Below are 13,146 nucleotides of genomic sequence, written 5' to 3' on the forward strand. Positions count from 1 at the left end.
AAGTGAGAAAAAGCTCATCATTTTGTGAAATAACCAACATTTTTGAAGTCTTTCCAAACAGACAGAGGAAGAGGTTGTGTGTGCATTTTTAGGTCTAATATGCAAGCTCTTTGACCTGTTGTAAGTATTGTGAGCTTTTAACCACGCCCACCTCACGCCCATCACTTTCATTTGTTTGTGGGCTTGCCTTTCAAAATTCACTTGATGTCATTGGGAAGTGCTTTATATTTGTCCTGCCTTGGGGCCAACCCTGTTATAGGAATAATTGAACGACTGCTGATATACATCAGCATGGGCAAACTACTTATTTCTTTTGTCTGCTCTTCATGGCTCTCACAGCGCTCAGAGAGCAAACTCGATCGGCGGCATCGTTTTTACATTGTGTGCACTCTAATCTACTTAGTACCCGTTCTTTGCAGCAGACATATTAACCCTGTGTGCTACGTTATGATGACTCCAAGCTTCCACTAGACTAAAGTATGTTCTTGCTCCAGAAAGAACATAAATCACCAGTTATTTTAGCATGTTTACATTACATGCACTTTGTGATTTGCCTAGTACACTTTCTTTGCAGCAGGCACATTAACCCTGTGTGCTACCTTATGATGACTCCAAGCTTCCACTAGGAAAAAATACATTCTCTTGGCTGCCATGGTGCTCACAGTGCTCAGAGCGCGAGCTAGATTGGCGGTATTATTTTTACATTATGTGCACTCTGATTGGCTTAGTACACGTTCTTTCCAGCAGGGATATTAACCCTGTGCATTACCTTGAGTTGACTCCAAGCTTCCACTAGACAAAAGTATGTTCTCTCTCCAGAAAGAACATTAATCACCAGAGTTATTTTGAGATTTTTACATTATATGCACTCTGATCTGCTTAGTTCACGTTCTTTGCAGCACACATATTCATTCTGGGACTTGTAGTTTTATTTTTATAATGTGGTACAAGCTAGAAACTAGCCACTGGAGTAATATTTGAAGAGTGGTCCATCTCCCTAGTTGGAAGTGTGCTTAGCTCATTTTAGTTTGTTTCAGCTTTGAATTCTTAAACTTGTAGTTTTATTTTTATAAAGTAATATAAGCTGCGAATACAAAGCAGAAACCTGACTAGATAAACTACACACGTTTGAGTCTGTGAAACTTGAGCTGTGTGTGCATATATTTATAAAACTAACCTTGAGCAGAGCTTACAGTTGATTATGCTGTACAGTGGTCAGTATTTTATAACTAATATTTCAGTTCAAGACTGGCGGGGATCATTAATATCACGTGAGGTGGCTCTCCTCAAGTGTGTGACAAATCATGGGTGTTTTGTTCAACTCCCCAGACTGCAATAAGGGGACAGTGATCCAGTAAGCGTGCATTCTTGGAGTACATTTTTTTATTCATTGCCCCACGGGAAATGACGCCTGTACCAGCTGCCAATTAAATAAGTTTTGCACCTGGGGGTAGTTTGTGTTTTAAGGGCTTTGTTTAAAAAACTTTCCAGTAGGCCTACTAGCCCTTTAGTTATATGAAGGGCCACTGGGATTATGTGGCAGAAAGGACCAAAATATGCAACAGGGTTGACCAATTAATGTGGCAAAAAAGTCTTGTTATGCATTTACAATTCCAATAGCTCCAACTCCAGTAAATGCGAGAGCTATTGCATTGCAAATGCTTGTTTATCTTTGGATTTAGTTTATTGTAGGGTTCAACCTGTAGAAAATGTCCATTTGGTTTAGCATGCAGTTGCGGGGTGCGGATAGTGGTTGGAGGAGGGGGCAGCACGTAGAAGGGGATTTGGGGGGAAGAATAACCATTAAGTGATTGGGGGGAAAAAAAAAACATTCGCCTACAAGCCGCCGTTCTGCGCCTCCATCTCCTCTGCTTAGTCGCTGCAGGGACAGGCTCCCAGCTTGCCATGCGGCCAATCCTGACGCTGCTCAGAGCAGCGTCAGGATTGGCTGGAAGCGCCCACTCAGGGCGCTCCCATACAGACTGGGAGCCTGTGTTGCTGGCCTGGAGAGAGCCAACTGCGCATGTGTGTTTGGCCAGCCAAACACACATGCGCTCTAAGGGGGAGTGCTGTGCTCTCCCCCTCACTGCTCGTCACCCACTGTGGCCCCACCCCTTTACATGAAAACTATAATCAACACAGTTTATTATCGTAAAGGTTGTAAAGGTTTTGCAGCTGCCGCTGTTGGAAGGGCGGCAACGCTGCTGCACCCTAATGGAGGAGCCACCCCTGGTAGCATGTCGCAGGGCACTCGTAAACATCTGAGAGTCAGTCACCTGTTTAAAATCCTTTTGGCAATCCAGATGTTGGATCGACCTTTTCCAGTGTGCTCTTATGTTAGCTTAGTGTTTTTTATAAAATGATAACTGAACTTGAATAGACTAGGAGACGCAGGAGCACTCGGTGGTGCTTGTGACACAGAGGAACAGTTGTACTCGTGAGTTCAACACAATGTTTTGGACGTTGTTTGGGCGAGTTTAATTTCTCCGGGTGATTTACACAAAGACCAACTGTCAGCTTAAGGAACTTATAATTTGTTTTTTTGGTAAATTGACTAAAAAAAAAATTATTAAATTAACATTGCCGTTACTTAATAACGTGTTTACATATATTTGATACTCACCAAGAACAATTTCGCATACTTGTTTTGCTTTTCTTTGCAAGATGAGTTCACCCTTATGGTCTTCAGCTGCCACCGTTCCCAATTATGCCACATTTCTTTTAATCAACACTTGATGTTACTATCTCGCAGTTGATAACGTTTTAAGAGTGACTCCCTTTTCTATGTCCTCTTTCAGCATCTGAAGGTCAGCACACGAAGCCCCATGAAAGGAGGTCTGTGTCACTAGGTCGCCTATCACCTGCTGTACTGGCACAGAGCAACAACAATGCTGTTACAAAATCAGGTGAGTCACAGTTGTTGCCCAGCTAACTCTAAAGCTCCAGCGATATCGTCAGGACAGCCCAGCTGTGCATTTGTCACAGTTAGGACGCCATGACCATGCTGATATTGTAATCTTACAATGCTCTGACCCTGTTCTCCATAGAATGTAATTTAATATGAGGTGAATACTGTATTACTAGATTAATAAATCGGAAAGTTATTGTTCTAGTTATCCTTTAAAATGTCAAGAAAATAAAAACTAGAAGTATTTGAATTTAGTTTCCTTTGCAGTTTATCATCATATTTAATTAACCAAAAGCTTTTTGTAAACCTTTTTTCAACTGACATTATTTATATTGTAAGTGGGCAGTATTTTGTTATTTACAGGTGCGGGACCGCAGCGAGACCGTTCGTACCCCAATCAGTCATACAATTACTCTTCATATGGCAAATTATAGAGGAAGGACCCAATGCATGCACATTTCTTGCATTATAGAATATAACATTCTCCGGCGTATTTATTACAATTCATAAACACAACAAATATTTTTTTTATATAAATACCACAATAAGTATAGTACAGCATAGTTTTTGCATGGGCATATCTAATACATAAAATCTCCTAGCAAATACTCCATAGCTAATGCATGAATACATGAAATTTCATAACCAGTTAAGGAGTCATGATTGACCACCCCTCAGGGCCTTGTGGTGCAACTGATTTACTTGACGTAAATTGACTTGGACCCAGGGCAACGTACTGCTGGTCCCTCCATAAGTTGTATTCTACAAGGTGAACTCACTTGCCCCCTCAAGACAGAGGGAGCTTGGGCCAGCATAACAGCTGTACCCCCAAACAACCATGCCAAAGCTACCCAATACAGGGATTCCCCCTGGCACCCATTGGGAGGTGGGCCTTGGCCAACCAGGCCATACCTTGGTCCCTATACCAGCCCACCATCCTCTTTATCCCCAGGGCCTAGTAATGGGGTACCTCAGCCGGCGGTGGACAATCGCGGTTGCGAGTGCCCGCAGCCTTCCAGTAGTGACCGCAGTACCCCCTGCCCCGGACTGAGCTAAATGCTTAAAAATCCAATCCCATCCTGAATTCACCCACACATATCCACATATTCTTGATGTCAATGTTGTCTACCTGTTTTTAGTGGCCAAACATGACTCCTCCTCCGCCACAGACCTGGGTGATTTCCCAAACAACCAGGGCTCCCCCAGATTCTATTACTCAGTTCTGTGAGAACTGCCATGTAGCTGATGCCATCCACAGGCTTCATACCAGACTTGTTGCCTCCAGGCTAACCAATGAACCACATCCCGGTGCAAGGACAAATGTGCCGTCTTCAAATGGCCAGACCATCTTATTCAAGCCTGCTGCAAGGCGCCACCTAGAAACAACTCCCCAGGACGATCTGAGACCATGCAATAATGGAGCTAGTATGCTCCTTAGTTCACTTGTCAGGAATGTTCTCTAAGAATTGCTAAAAAAACAATTTCCACCCATGCGTATGGTGATGTCTGCCCGAGGCTGTAGCCGACGAAGTTGACTTCAAATGCCACCTAGGGGTGTGACCAAGGATCCAAGCACTGGCTGTAGCCATGTGACCTAATGATCAGATTTGAAAGTAGATCAAATAAATGCCATTAGTTATATAAAAGCAGTGCGAGTCATTTTGCAGTTACATCATGTTCAGTAGTATGAGGCCCTTCTGACTCCGGCTTTACCACTCCCCATTCCTGCCACAAGGTGATGCTCCGCTCTCCCGGGAATTAGGGAATGACCCTCTCTCCCTCCTAATGAAGGGTGAACTTAGTGAGTGTTAACTATGACTCTGCACCAGGTATCATTAAGGAGTGGCTCAGGAGCAACTAGCAGCACTCACGCCACCCATATGCAGCTCGCCCGTGTGTAGGCCAGCCTACCATAAACTGTCTAGCGTATGTTCAAAACGACACGTGCACTTGTCCTGATGTGGTCAGTAGCAGAATTCTAAGGCTAACTGATCACCCTTCCTAGATTCCTCAGCTGCCCCCCTGCTGTACCATTGTATTGAGAACACCACAACTACTAAACAACTCCAGCTGCATTGCAACTGCATTTGGACGACATTTCAAAAAAACCTCCAACAGGACCCAAAGTTAAGCAGGGGCTCTGTGGTGACATAATGAAGTTTGAGAAGCGGTGTGATCTTTTACCAACAAACACCCACTTCGCTAGAGTTCCCACTGCCCCTTATATATGCCTGCAATATATGTAAGAGACCCTTTTGTGTGCCTGTCGAGTACTCCCACCTGAAGTGACCATGCACTCTTTCAATCTGAGCCAAGTAAGGTCATCATAACAAATACACTAGGTGGGAATTTGAATGCTGGATCTTCCGCCTATTAAAAGGAGGTCCACAGTGAGCTGGTGGGTCAGAAAAACGGCTCGTTGAGCTATGGAGGAGCGTATGATCGTACGCACGAATGCTCCTGCTACAAAGTCCTGTGGCCCTTGAAGGCTGCTGAGCACCTTCCTCAAAGGCCCCCACCCCCTTTCAGCAATTGCAGTGGTTCTAGAATTGACAGCTCTGTGCTCCCGGCCATAGTCAATGAACTTCCCTTGAAAAGAGAGACCTCTTACTAATAAGAGCTCCCTCACAACTCCCCGAAAGTTGTATCCATGCTTTGGCATTAACTGACCTACAGTTTGAACTGAGGATTTAACAGTGGTTTGTTTTAAGGCCATAGCCCTACCCTTTGTCAGCCCAAGGTCTGGTTGAGTACCGCTGCCAATGGTGCAAGACAAGATTAGGCTTGTGGTCAACCAGAAGAACATTCTGCGTCATCTGTCTAACTGTCCCTCATGATGAGATAAGCGTAATAAAAGGTCAAAGTGTGAATATAAAAAAAAAAACTCGACAACATTCTTCAGATTATTAGTGCTGTGACTTACCAATGAGTTCAATAAGGGTTGAATGACCATACCTGTGAATAAAATCAGGAATGCTGTATAAAATGTTGTGCATGAACCCGCACGAGGCCAGATAGCAAGTGGTTGGGCTGAGCCTTTTGTTAAGGCTGTCACTTCAAGCTCAAGGTCAGATGTTTAGGCCAGCTCAAATCAAATAGCAATACTTAACCCAGCAGATCAGGCATGTGCAGTGAGAGCAGGCCTTTCAATAGCCCGATTACCTGTGCCTGAAGTTGGAACACCTGTATGACACACTGACAAGCCTGGTGAGAAATTTACATAGACTCAGACTCGTCACCAGGGTACCCATTCATTTCTTGGCATGAACACTCACCTACAGTCAAAACATTCGCACAAACATCTAAAGGAGGTTTGAAAAAGGTTGTATGCTACATGAAAAAGAATAGAAACACAACATTTGCGAGGAGGGCATACTCTTAGAGAATGCAAGACAAGGTTTAAAAAAAAAAAACGTAATGCAAACAAGGACTGTATCGCAGCCAAGGGTACTTAAAATGTTCTTTTTTTGGGTGGGGGAGGAAATCGAGCATTATGTTTGCCTAGAAAGGTGTGCATACATTTTTGGACCGGATAGTGATCCCCTACAAAGTTTTTCAATTACTGTTGCATTTGAGACCTGGTAAGACCGACCCACTTAAAGCCCTGTATTGTGCATGGCAATCAATGATTAATCCATCATTGGCCAGTAATCCATCCTTAGGCACTAACAGTGAAACACACTCCCTGTAGACAACATAGCTTCACACTCCTGCAGCCCCGCTCCCCCATACACACTGTATTCTAAAATTCCGACAAAGTTCCCAGGGGTGAAAGAGAATTGACCAATAGCTGGAGAAGAGTAATCCCAGCCCGACGACTGGCTGAGTGCTGGATCAGTTTATATTCTGCAATGCTCCAACGCAATAAAGACGTATTTGCTGTCTTGTAAACGTGAAATTCGTTGAATAAGAGTGGAGCTGATACAAACATCACGTATAAAGAAGATGAACCAAAATTCCTAAGCGCTCTTAAAGTAATGTTTAAACTGTCCCATCTGACCTGTTCGGGGGCGGGGACGGCGCTTCTAGGACCCTCAAATCTGGACCCAGGCACCTTAAAGTCAGTGCAGTGGGACTGGCCGAAAAGGAGTGGGTTCACTACCCCTTCGTAGGAGGCCTGTCCCGGCATGTGGAGTGTATCAAAGCAATGGTGCAGAAAGGTAAAACACGTCTGTACCTGATTGGGGAAGCGGGGATGTACACATAGATATTCGATAAAGGTAAAATGCTAGACATAATTCCTGTTCTGAATTGCAAACCAAAGAAATCTTGCTTGTATCTACCTACGGTAAGTTCACATTCTCTAAAACACATACCTGCCCACATACACTGAACATGAGCCCTGAATTTAAAAGAATTTAGGGGGGGGGGGAGTAATATACTAACTAAACACGGTAAATTGGGGAAGGTGAAACTGGAAGATGTGACTCAAGACCTACCAGCCTTCCACTCTCCCTTTTAATTATTACATGTCACGCGGGTGCAACCTAGTGGTGAAAATAGGAAAAGAAAAACATAACCAAAGAATCTTCCTTCACTGCCCGAACCCTGAGGCCCATAAAAAGCAGCATATCAACCACACAAATTACCCAATGTATAGTTTCATGCGTAGTTTGCCTGAGCCAAGAAGAGGTACAATTATTTTATTACTTTGTAATTTTACTATTTCAGCCAATCGTTGCTTGTCCTGGTTGAGAACATTCACCAGTATAGACATCATGGCCCAAAGGAAATAGCCGATAATTGAAACAGTAGTTGAATCCTAGCCAAACACAGCCGAGAAGGCCGAACAATAAAACATTTTAATCTGTTTTGAAAGCACGAGTAATACCTACAGTTTGACCGCAACCTATGTAGGAACATCCGCGAAGTTAAGTGGTGGATTTATCATTAAATAACAAGTGTCATGCGAAGAACGCAAACCCCCGTGGGGTAGTCAAGCTTCAGGCACAGCTCTCTACTGCCAGGCTGCCCAGCTCAGGGCCGAAGCCAGCTCTCGGAGAAAAAGTTTAACCATTAATCACATTGGTGCAGGGGAATGCGCGTGCACTGGCTACGATCGGAAAGATAACAAGTCATTAGGAGAAAAGTGAGCGCGTTGGGAGAGACTCATTTACTATCCTAAAACATGGTGTTTGTGTCTGAGAAAGCTACAATGCGTAAAAATAAAATACCTTATGCTACTGAACGAGTTCCTGAAACATCTCAAGCATCGACAATCTAGAAAAACGACACAAATCCTAATGAGGCACACACAAAGCACCGACCCTAACAAGTCACATAGTGCCACCCCCCCAAAGAAGCCGCTACCCAAGTCTGCAGCTCACCTCAGTGCACACCCACCTCACCTCACTTTTGCTCCAGCACCGGCCACCCACCCACGATAGTATAAACCAGCTAAATGAATGTCTAATGCCAGTGCAAAATTGGCAGGAAATGATGGGAGCTGTGGGTGTAGATAATGTGATAAGGAATCGATACCCATTGGGTGTGCTTTCCTGTTCTTTGTGTTTTCTTTAAAGAGTCGGCCGCCCAGCCACCTTTTATGGTGAAAGGGGAGTAAGCACGCCTTTTTTCAAGGCTAGGCAGTGGCAAGACTTAGATCTGAGGCAATCCAAAGATTCTTTAAAGTGTTCTCGATTCTCTTGATATATTTGCTGAGCTCGGCCCTTCACCTGGTAAAAGGGGGGCGCTGTAACTAGGGATGCGGCATGAGCTGCAGTGCCCACAGACCAAGAGGTAGTTCAGAAAGGGGAAAACAATGAGGCCTTTCAATCACTCGTCTTTCCCCACAGGATTAGCTATTTGCCCAAGTTCAGTTCAAATTCACTGGTATTTAAGGAGAGCCCGGTAAGAACTTGTGACACCGCTGCACGATTTGCTGGGCATGCATGTTTAGGTTTACATTTTGTGACCTCAAAAGATTGCTGTAGGAAGTTGGCTCTGTATATACTATTTCAAAGTAAGAAATAGTGTGCACAGAGTCCAAGGGTTCCCCTTAGAGGTAAGATAGTGGCAAAAGCAGATAATTCTAATGTTCTATTTTGTGGTAGTGTGGTCGAGAAGTAGGCTTATCAGAGGGTAGTGTTAAGCATTTGTTGTACACACACAGCCAATAAATGAGGAACACACACTCAAAGACTTACTCCAGGCCAATAGGTTTTTATATTGAAAAATATATTTTCTTAGTTTATTTTAAGAACCACAGGTTCAAGATTTACATGAAACACTTTAAATGTAAGGTACTTCACTTAGATACTTTAGGAACTTTGAATGAAAACAATATCATGTACAGTCTTTGTAAAAAATGGCAATAAGCTATTTTCAAAGTGGACACAGTGCAAAAATCAACAGTTCCTGGGGGAGGCAAGTAAAAGTTAGATTAGGAGGTAAGTAAAACACTTACAAGTCTCAGTCCTGGGGCAATAGCGGCCCACCGTTGGGGGTTCAAGGCATCCCCAAAGTTACCACACCAGCAGCTCCGGGCCGGTCAGGTGCAGAGGTCAGAGAGGTGCCCAAAACACATAGGCGCCTATGGAGAACAGGGGTGCTCCGGTTCCTGTCTGCCAGCAGGTAAGTACCTGCGTCCTCGGGGGCAGACCAGGGGGGTTTTGTAGAGCACTGGGGGGACACAAGTAGCACACAAAACACACCCTCAGCGGCACAGGGGCGGCCCGGTGCAGTGTGCAAAGCAGGCATCGGGTTTTGTATAGGCTTCAATGGAGGGACCCGGGGGTCACTCTAGCGGTGCAGGCAGGCACACGGGGGGCTTCTCGGGACAGCCACCACCTGGGCAGGGCAAGGGGTCGCCAGGCGGTCACTTCTGCATCGAAGTTCGGTTCCTTCAGGTCCTGGGGGTGCAGTATTGGTTCCAGGAGTCGGGTCCCTTGTTACAGGCTGTCGCAGTCAGGGGGAGCCTCTGGATTCTGTCTACAGGTGTCACTGTGAGGGCTCAGGGGGGTCGTCTCTGGTTACTCACGGGCTTGCATGTCACCATGGAGTACTCCCTGAGGTGTTGGTTTTCTGCAGGTCGAGCCGGGGGCGTTGGGTTCAGAGTGTAGAGTCTCACGCTTCTGGCGGAAAACGTGAAGTCTTTGGAAGTTGCTTCTTTGTTGCAAAGAAGTAGCGGTTTTGAACAGGGCAGCTGTTCACAGGAGTTTCTTGGTCCTGTAGTCCAGGGCACTCCTCTGAGGCTTCAGAGGTCGCTGGTCCCCGTCGGATGCATCGCTGGAGCAGGTTTTTGAAGTTGGACACAGGCTGGTAGGGCTGGAGCAAATCAGTTGTCGTCTTCCTCCTTCTCTGCAGGCTTGTAGGTCAGCAGTCCTTCTTTCTTCAGGTTGCAGGAATCTCATTTCCTGGGATCTGGGGTGCCCCTAAATACTGAATTTAGGGGTGTGTTTAGGTCTGGGAGGGCAGTAGCCAATGGCTACGGTCCTTGAGGGTGGCTACACCCTCTTTGTGCCTCCTCCCTGTGGGGAGGGGGGGCACATCCCTAATCCTATTGGGGGCATCCTCCAAAACCAAGATGGAGGATTTCTAAAGGCAGGGGTCACCTCAGCTCAGGGCACCTTAGGGGCTGTCCTGACTGGTGGGTGACTCCTCCTTGTTTTACTCATTATCTCCACTGGACTTGCTGCCAAAAGCGGGGGCTGTGTCCAGGGAGCGGGCATCTCCACTAGCTGGAGTGCCCTGGGGAATTGTAACACAAAGCTTGAGCCTTTGAGGCTCACTGCTAGGTGTTAGTTCCTGCAGGGGGGGAGGTGTTAAGCATCTCCACCCAGTGCAGGCTTTGTTTCTGGCATCAGAGAGCACAAAGGCTCTCACCCTAGGGGGTCAGAAACTCATCTCTCAGCAGCAGGCTGGCACATACCAGTCAGTCCTGCACTGAAGGACTGGGTAAAATACAGGGGGCATCTCTAAGATGCCCTCTGTGTGCATTTTTTGTTTTTATAAATCCAACACTGGCATCGGTGTGGGTTTATTATTCTGAGACGTTTGATACCAAACTTCCCAGTATTCAGTGTAGCCATTATGGAGCTGTGGAGTTAGTTTTGACAAACTCCCAGACCATATACTTAATATGGCCACACTGTACTTACAATGTCTTAGAATAGACTTAGACACTGTAGGGGCATATTGCTCATGCAGCTATGCCCTCACCTGTGGTATAGTGCACCCTGCCTTAGGCTGTAAGGCCTGCTAGAGGGGTGGCTTACCTATGCCACAGGCAGTATTTTGTGGGCATAGCATCCTGAGGGGGATGCCATGTCGACTTTGCCTTTTTCTCCCCACCAACACGCACAATCTACAATGGCGGTGTCCATGTGTTAGGTGAGGGGTCCCTTAGGGTGGCACGACATATACTGCAGCCCTTAGGGACCTTCCCTGGTTACAGGGCCCTTGGTACCTTTTACAAGAGACTTATCTGTGTGCCAGGGGTGTCCCAATTGTGGAAGCAATGGTACATTTTAAGTGAAAGAACACTGGTGCTGGGGCCTGGTTAGCAGGGGCCCAGCACACTTCTCAGTCAAGTCAGCATCAATATCAGGCAAAAAGTGGGGGGTAACTGCAACAGGGAGCCATTTTCCTACAATTGCATTTGCTAACAAACTTTAGTCAGTCTTTTGATTGGGTACTCGGGGGATGAAATAATGAGCCAAGTGGAAGTACTAATGTTTTTTAAAGTTTACAAATATTAATAGAAATTCGGTTCATTGGATCCATTTAATTGTGAAATATGCTGGCAGGCAAGTTGCCAAGTAGGGTGAAAAAACAAAGCAATACGCATTTATTTTACTCTTGTATGCACACGCAGCTAAGCCACCTGATTTATAAATGGTCTCTTATAAGCAGCTCCTTATTAGAATAAAATAAGAATATTGCATCATAAAGTACGATTGAATCACATTTTCCTTAAAAATTGCATTGGGCTATCTTCTCGTCCACCTCCTTCCTCCTCACAAACACACCCACCCCACTGACATTTTTTTGCTTGTTTGTTTCATTAGCTCGTTCAGTAACATCAGGTTTTTGGCACATATAATATTAGTGAGATTATGCGCCTGGCCGGTAGCCTAAATCAGAAAATTGTGTTAGCACCCCTGCTAGTAAGTGGTGTTGGGATGCAAGAAACAACATACTCACATGACCTGGTCAGTGAACTGCTCTGCCACCACATAGCTCCACCAGTAAGTGAAGCCCTTCTGTGTCTGAACACTGACCCCGGTCAGTAGTTCGAGGCCCTCCTCCACCCGCAGGCTCTGCCTGTGCCTAATCCCTGGTGTCTCTTCTGCTGGGTTACTTTCTGCCCCTTTCTCTTTTCTCCGTCCTCTCTCCTAGTTTTTTCTTTGAGTGTGCTGTTTTTATTGTGCTTTTCGCTTTCTGTGCTTTCCTCTATCTTTTCCATTGTTTTTCTTGTTTTTACTATCACTCCTCTCATTCTCGCTTCGCTCTCCCCGCCGCTGCTGCCCTCGCAGCCCCGTCCCTCCTCACTCCTCTCTCCCTGCTGTCCCCACCCCCTTTTTTGCAACGTTTCCCGCTTCCGCCTCCCAGCTGTCCTCTCCTCCCTCACCCCCCCCCCCAACTTAATAGCAGCTGCACTGCTGGCGTGCCAAAGATGCACCTAAGGCAAGCCCATCTGCAACCGACCGCAACCAGCGCTAGGACCCCTGACTTCTTGGCCACCACTGCTACCTGTCAGCAGCCCTCATCGCACTCAACCCAGGACACAACAACAATTGTAAGCAGGTATCACCAATTAACACCAAGGGACCCTTCACCTGTCGCCACTGCAAATTCACCAGCCTCCGTCACTCAAGCCCGCCCCTAAAGACCCACAAAACAGAACACAACCTCAGATGTATCCTGATCAACACAAGCTCCATCCACAGGCACGCCATTGAACTCTGGAACCTTATCGACACCACATCCCCGCACATCACCTTCCTCACAGAAACCTGGCTGAACTCCTTTTCAGCTGCAGACATCGCCATCGCCATCCCAGATGGCTACAAGATCATCCTCAAAGACCGCACGAACCTCCCCAGGGGAGGCATTGCCATCGTCCACAAAGAGTCCCTGCACCTCTCCACCAGTACCAAAGACTCCATAACCAACATGGAACTCCTCCACTTCCAGATTGGAACCAACCCCAACACCACTCTGCGGGGCACCCTCATCTACAGGATGCCGGGCCCCTGCCCCCCATTCTGCGACACCATTGCTGACCTCATCACGAC

The 13,146-nt window shown here is 46.1% G+C and overlaps 1 protein-coding gene across 10 annotated transcripts in view; it reads left to right on the forward strand.

Annotated features, from left to right (window-relative positions):
- Positions 1 to 13,146, forward strand: part of MAP7 (microtubule associated protein 7) — a 657,230-nt gene that overhangs the window by 310,330 nt on the left and 333,754 nt on the right. For all 10 annotated transcript variants that reach the window (XM_069234655.1, XM_069234654.1, XM_069234656.1 and 7 more), the window contains exon 3: positions 2,799 to 2,906. In XM_069234655.1, coding sequence (XP_069090756.1) covers positions 2,799 to 2,906 — 108 coding nt within the window. The remainder of the gene's footprint in view (positions 1 to 2,798; positions 2,907 to 13,146) is intronic.

This window comes from Pleurodeles waltl, chromosome 5, assembly GCF_031143425.1.
Source record: "Pleurodeles waltl isolate 20211129_DDA chromosome 5, aPleWal1.hap1.20221129, whole genome shotgun sequence".
NCBI classification, from domain to species: Eukaryota; Metazoa; Chordata; class Amphibia; order Caudata; family Salamandridae; genus Pleurodeles; species Pleurodeles waltl.